Source organism: Pagrus major, chromosome 15 (assembly GCF_040436345.1).
Source record: "Pagrus major chromosome 15, Pma_NU_1.0".
Lineage (NCBI taxonomy): Eukaryota > Metazoa > Chordata > Actinopteri > Spariformes > Sparidae > Pagrus > Pagrus major.
This window is the reverse complement of record NC_133229.1, coordinates 13,160,446-13,166,946: the sequence shown is the minus strand read 5'-3', so window position 1 is coordinate 13,166,946 and position 6,501 is coordinate 13,160,446. Positions and strand designations below refer to the sequence as shown.

Here is a 6,501-nt window from a genome sequence, read left to right as displayed (position 1 = left end):
TTAAAAACAATAAAATGCTTGATAAACTGTATAAAACCATTTCTAAAGCGACTGTCAAGTTGCAGCTGATATTTATAAACTTATTTATAAATTTACTAATGAAGTGTTAGCCCTGGCTCAACTTCATCAGCAACGCTAGACTTTTCTCCTCTGGTGTGAAGTGTTTCTATTGTAATCCTCTGCCACCCTCAAAATGATCCAGTCTTATTACATTTAAGTACTGGTGTGTGTATATTAAAAAACATATCTTTCACAGTATTGAAAGTTTTTTAATAAGAATTAAATGAATATCTCCTCTATATAAACAACATCTGTATGAAAAAGAGCATAGACAGTACATAAAATAGTAATACAGTACATATTACAAAAGTCAGGAAATATATTAAGCCGTATTCAATATAAACTATACAGTGAAAACGTTTAAGAGCAGTCAAAATTAGATCATACTTTGTACAAGGAGTGTGCAAAATTAATGTCCCATTAGTGGACCTTCATATACTGGCAGAGAGGAAAGTCTGTTAGTTCTTCTTCTCTAATAGAAAACTGAATGTGTCGAGTAAGAGGGCAACCTTCTGCCCCATGTGCCTCAGAGACACAGAGATTGTGCAAAAATATACAAGTGTTAGCTGTGAGCTCTTCTCAGTAATGGCTGAGCTCCTCTGGAGGAGGAGGGAGGTGGTAGCTGTCATCTCCTCCGATATAGGCACCGATGCCGCTGCTTTGGCTCCCCCACTCGTAGCTGTCAGCAGCCAGACTGAGAAACAAATTAACAAACATCCATTACTATGCCATTTGAAATCTACCTTTTGCCACATTTCTACTTTGTGTACAGTGTTTTGGTGATTAGATCATGGTCTGTTAACCTGGCCTGGATGTTCTGAGGCATGACGCTCCACGCCAGGTCATCATCGCTGTCATAACGCCGTGGGTTGTCGAAGAAATAAGACCTGGAGGAGAAGACATGACCAGGAAGCCCCGAGCCACTCTGCACGACCAGCAAACAAGACAATAATCGTAAGATATCATACTGAAGAAAAATGGTAGTTTCATACATTATAAAAGCTAAAGACTGTCAAATTATCTACCTGTTTGCCTCATGACCCTTTAAAGTATGAGCGGTCGAAGTAACAAAAATGAAATGATGAAAATGGAGGGGATAAAATGAACATGTAATAAAAAACGGATTGATAAATTATGACGCGATTTGATCAGTTTAAAGCCTTAAACACTTTTTGATTTAAAAAGTTGTGATATGATGACAACAACCATGTTTTATCATTTACCATGTCTTACAACCGTCATTCATCATTCACAACACAAAAAATGTCATTTATTATTTAAGGGAAGGTGTCCTCCAGGCTGAAAAAAAAAAAAAACTGTCCATTTTTTCACAAGAAAATAACAGAAACTGAGATTTTGTGACACTGAACCAAAGTATGTTTTCATCTGCCTTCCTTTAAATCATATCTGGGCCCCATCAGATTTCTCTTGTGACGCCTGGGAGGATTCCTGACCCACAGGCTGGAAACCACTGGTTAAGGGTAATCACTGGCTCACCCTGTCTTGGTTGGGCTTCCGGACTCTGAAGAAGAAAACTACGAGGGAAGTGGGAAGCAGCTCCCACACGAACAAGATCACTCCGAAGACGATGTAGCCAGTGTCGCCCAGAGTCGATTGTAAATCTGCCTGAAAAACAAACAAAAAACGATTTTATTCAACATTCCCACACCCTATTGTTTAAACCAGATTTGGAGAAAACTACATTTCCTAATTTCAGTCATCAAAAAGGAAACATTCACCAATAAGGAAAATATTTTCCAAAAAATTAATTTTACAGCTTTTTCCCATAAAGATGATACCTCACATCAATTTGGTACTCATTACTATCTTACCAAGAGTTGATCATATGCTTGATACTTCGATAAATACAAAGTTGTTAAGCTTACGTTATCATACAAAGTTTCAGCTGGTTGCCTCAGCAACATTTCAGGAAGTCACTGTGCAAATACAGCTAAAACAGCACTTGATTTCCCATTAAAGCACAACTTGTCACTATGCCAGGCTACCTGTGTCCAGAATCCAGTGTAAGCCAAGCGAAGTACTGCTGGCTCTAGATTCATACTTTTACTGCACAGATACGAGTGTGGAATCAATCTTCTCATCCAACTCTCAGGAAGAAAGAATTTCCCAAAATGTCCAACTAGTCCTTTAAGGCATTACAACCTCCTGTGGCTCACCTGGTCAGACACGTTGTACCAGTCGTAGTCAAAGGAGTTAATACTCTTGTTTGAGAGACCCAGGACGACCAGATTGTAGCAGGCCCTGGACGAGTACAGGAGGATGACGATGGCTCCTATGACTGTCACCTGGCACACTGATGTCCCCTGTACAGTTTGAGGAGTTGGGACAAGAAATTGCATATCAAACATACATCTAACCCTTAGGAGGAAATGAGACCTAATTGAATGTAAACATTTGTAAAATCATATTAAATACTACAAGGAAACACTACATGGTAAGTAAAACAATACATTTCGAGTGAGATATCCTTTTAAAATATTACTTTGGTAAAAGTGAAAGTCACCCATACAGATAGCACTTGAGTACAAGTCTTAAAGTATCTGATAATAAATGTACTTAAGTATCAAAGTAATTTTCTGGTCATGAATGGACCTATGTGTCAAAATTACAAGTATAAGTAAATGATACATTATTCACATGTATGTTTTTACTGTATACAATGGGTCAACTGATTCTCTGATCCCATACTCTGTGTTTTTATGATATTCAGAGTCAGTGGGTGTTTTTATCCTGGTGCCAATGAAATAAATACATTTAATAATGCAGTATTTTGGCTCTATTGCAGCATGTAATCTACAAAGTAACTAGTAACTAGCGGAGTGAAATAGCCACTATTTGCCCCCAAAATCTAGTGGAGTGGAAGTATAAAGTAGCAGAAAATACTTGAGTAAAGTACAAGTACCTCAACATTGTACTTATGTACAGTACTTGATTAAATGTACTTCACTAGTTTCCACAAACAGTACCTCAGTCGTACCTGATATTTTGTTGATCAATGTGAAAGAACATATTACACAACTGTGCTGTACGTCCAGCTTGTGAACGCACCACAGTACAACCAGTCCTACATAAGAACCACACTGTTGCTAGGAGACAATCGCTATGTACAAAGGATGAATTACGTGGAGAAGTACATCTTCACACAAGGGTGCTATATTCAGCACACAAAACTGTTTGATGTCACACAAATAACTATGAAACAGAACACAAGCCACTTGTAGTCCAATGTATTCATAGTGGATTTCTGCTCTTGGTGCCGCACAGTACAGAGGAGTGTTTCTCACCTTGGACTCCAGGTAAATGTTGGCCAGTGACATCTTAGCGATCTTGTAGAGACACACAGCGAGCGAGACGGCACACAGGACAAACAGCGTGTCGTTGATTGCGACCCTCACGAGCACAACCGTGTGTTTTTCTGCAGAGGACATCCTCACCAGCAGGGCGCACACTAAATTCACAACTAAAAACACCAGGCTGATGAAGAGGAAGAGCAGGTACAGCGGCAGCCTGGGAGTCAGGAAACCAGAAATATTAAAGTTACACAGAATTCAAGCTTTCTCCGATTTCTTTAGCCAACACAGGTTTTTGCCAAATAATAGAATAATATTATTAAAATGAAAATGAAATCTAAAAATCTGATCTTACCTGTATCTTAAAAGCTCTGGTGCATATTTGGACTTTGCCTTGAAAACAACCTGTGACAAAGAAAATAAATCATGCATCACATCATCATGCAAATGCATCACGCTACTTTGGCAGCTTATTTTCACTTCTGTATTCCTGCTCTCAGAAACAACAAGACGTTCCTTTGAAACAGGAACCTCACAGCTGAAAAAAGGGGGGTTTTGAACTTCAGATACACAATGATCGCACAGCACAGGGCCACATGCAACGCTGTGTGCCTCACTGTCAACTGTGACTCAAAGCAGCACAAGAGGATTATGCTAAGAATAAACTTTAGATGGAGGCCAGAGAAGATATAATTTGATATTTGGATCAAGTAAGCAGATGGAGAAATGATTCACTGCGGTGCACTTTGTAACTGATCTGAATGAAGGTACTGTACATCACACTGAAAGCAACAGGTTACATTTACTGGACAGCCCTTGTGACAAACAGTACCAAACTTTTTCCCTTGGATGGCCAAAACTGAAACTCGATGGTGGTCCACGGGACAAAAAGCAAGCACCTATTGTATTGTATTGTATTGTTAAGAGGCAAATTGCTATTAGGATCCCAAGTTACCTTAATTGACTGACTTCCTGCACAAAACTCTTGCTGAGATTATGAAAATAATTAACAATTAGGGATCCTACATATTTAAAAGCATTCTTTCTTCAGAAAAAATAAAAGAGCATAAATATTGTTATGTTTTTCTTCATTATTATTTTTTTCTTTGCCAAAAACCTTTGGTGGACCAAATTGAATCTTATAATGATAATTAAGCATCGATACATCTATATAACCATTTTGTATTATTGATTAACACAATTCTTCACATTCAAAAGGCAAATTGTAATTAAAATCCGCAAAATTGGTTGTTAAAGGTTTTGTATGAAACATCTGTTGATGTAAAGCAAAGGAATGGCAATATAGTCCACTGCTCTGAACACATCAGTAAGATCATTATATAATGTAATGCATATCTTGATGTGTTTTTATTGGAAAAATATTTTTATTTAGATCTGACAATTAATAATCCATAGTTTTACCAATCAAGTGATCCTTTCCCAAGTAAATAAGTTTGTGTACAGTTTGTGTTATTACTAGAAGCCATTTTACATTTTGTTCAATGGCTGCACATTGCCAAGAAGCTTAGTTAAAGATCTCCTCCAGACAGGTTTTTAGGACATAGCCTGTAAAAACAATACTCTACTTGATATAATCATTTGTGCCTGATAAGATTAATAAGAAATCTTAAAATTACATAAACTTTTTTGGCATTGTTGAACATCCTGGATCTGTGAAAAAACATCTTGCATAAGTGGCATTTTGGACCAGGACTGGCTTCCCAGCTGGTGATGTCACACAAAACCCTGCTCTACATACAGCTGAGATTTAAGGTCAACAGGTGGTTGATGTGAAAACTCAAGTGTCAAACTCTGCTCATCATCATTCTGCACACTGAAGCTCAAACATCCAAGTGAAATAATGGTAGGTAAACACATTTGTGAGTGCAGGGGACACAAAACAATCCAGATACTGTCCTCACAGCAGGTGCAGGCACACTATATGAAGCCCTGTGACAATATTGACAGCATCCAAACTCACCTGTGCAAAGTAAAGGTTCATGAGACTGAGAGTGAAGAACTGGAGGCAGACAGGCAGGCAGTAGAGCAGCCAGAAGGGAAACGGCCCCAGGTTGTTGGCTGTGACAAAGTTTTTGAAGTAGAAGGAGAAGAGCACGGTGCGCAGGGCCGACCACAGCAGGCACAGGGACAGGAACACCGTCTGGTAGCTGAAGCGCTTGTGTCGGTACCGCAGGACCAGCCAGAGCTGCACGTAGATGAAGATGAAGAGGAGGGAGTAGAAGACGGTGTAGGCTACAGTCAGGCCCAAAGTGACGTACGGCGGCACGGCTGGGCTCAAGGTAGGCAGAGGCAGGGACTTGTCCATCGGCGACGGCTCCTTCTCCGTCACAGGGGCCGCCATGACCGGCTCTCCCTGCCCGGAGGAGGAGGGAGCGGAGCGGAGGAGAGCAGAGGGGCCTCTGCCGGTGTTCACCGCCGGTCTCTCTCGGCTCTCACACCCCGGCAGAGGAGAGGTGAGAGCCGCGGCAAAAAGAAGGGGAAAATAGGCTGTCAAGAAGCGGGAGAGAGGAAGAGCAGGGGGAAGAAAACACAGCTAACTTCCTGCTGCAGAGCCGGAGACAGCCAGAGCGCGAGGCACATGATCAGCGATGAGAACGAGGCTGTCGTCAGGGGCAGCGGCCAGGAGCCGAGCGCGAGGACCAGCCCTCCTGCCGCACTCTGTACGTGACGCTACGCATCAGCTGACGCACGCTGCTGTACCTTTAACCCTGTGATGGGGGCTTCCCACCGCACCCCTGATCCCAGGAGAGCAGCTCAGAGCTCTTACATGGATCTACTCTCATTTCATTAAGATCCATTATATCATGTTTCATTCATCATCATCATTATTCAACACTGGGAAGTTCCAGACGACACACCCACACATTCACTGCTACATGTAAGCCTATGGACAGTAATTACATTTAATTGGTAAACTAGTTTTTAAAGGGACACAAGCATTATAGTAACATCATGTCAACCATGTATAGGTACAAATATGTTACGTAACATTTAAACATTACATTTTGGACTTTTTGGTTTTGTTGAATTGAAAGTCTTGATAAAGATTAACAGATGCTCATTTGCACTTAAACGCACAGTAGTAAGGCCTCATTTCTGCTAGGAGTCT

General features: G+C 40.6%; 1 protein-coding gene across 1 annotated transcript; it reads right to left on the bottom strand.

Moving 5' to 3' along the window:
- Nucleotides 1-257: 257 nt before the first annotated feature.
- gpr137ba (G protein-coupled receptor 137Ba) lies at nt 258-5,917 on the bottom strand. Its single transcript, XM_073481915.1, has 7 exons — nt 5,353-5,917; nt 3,727-3,776; nt 3,366-3,588; nt 2,238-2,384; nt 1,558-1,686; nt 864-985; nt 258-754 (listed from the first exon to the last, which is right to left on the bottom strand). Exons 1-7 carry the CDS (start codon nt 5,731-5,733, stop codon nt 640-642), a joined length of 1,167 nt encoding a protein of 388 aa, XP_073338016.1. The 5' UTR covers nt 5,734-5,917; the 3' UTR covers nt 258-639.
- Nucleotides 5,918-6,501: the final 584 nt, after the last annotated feature.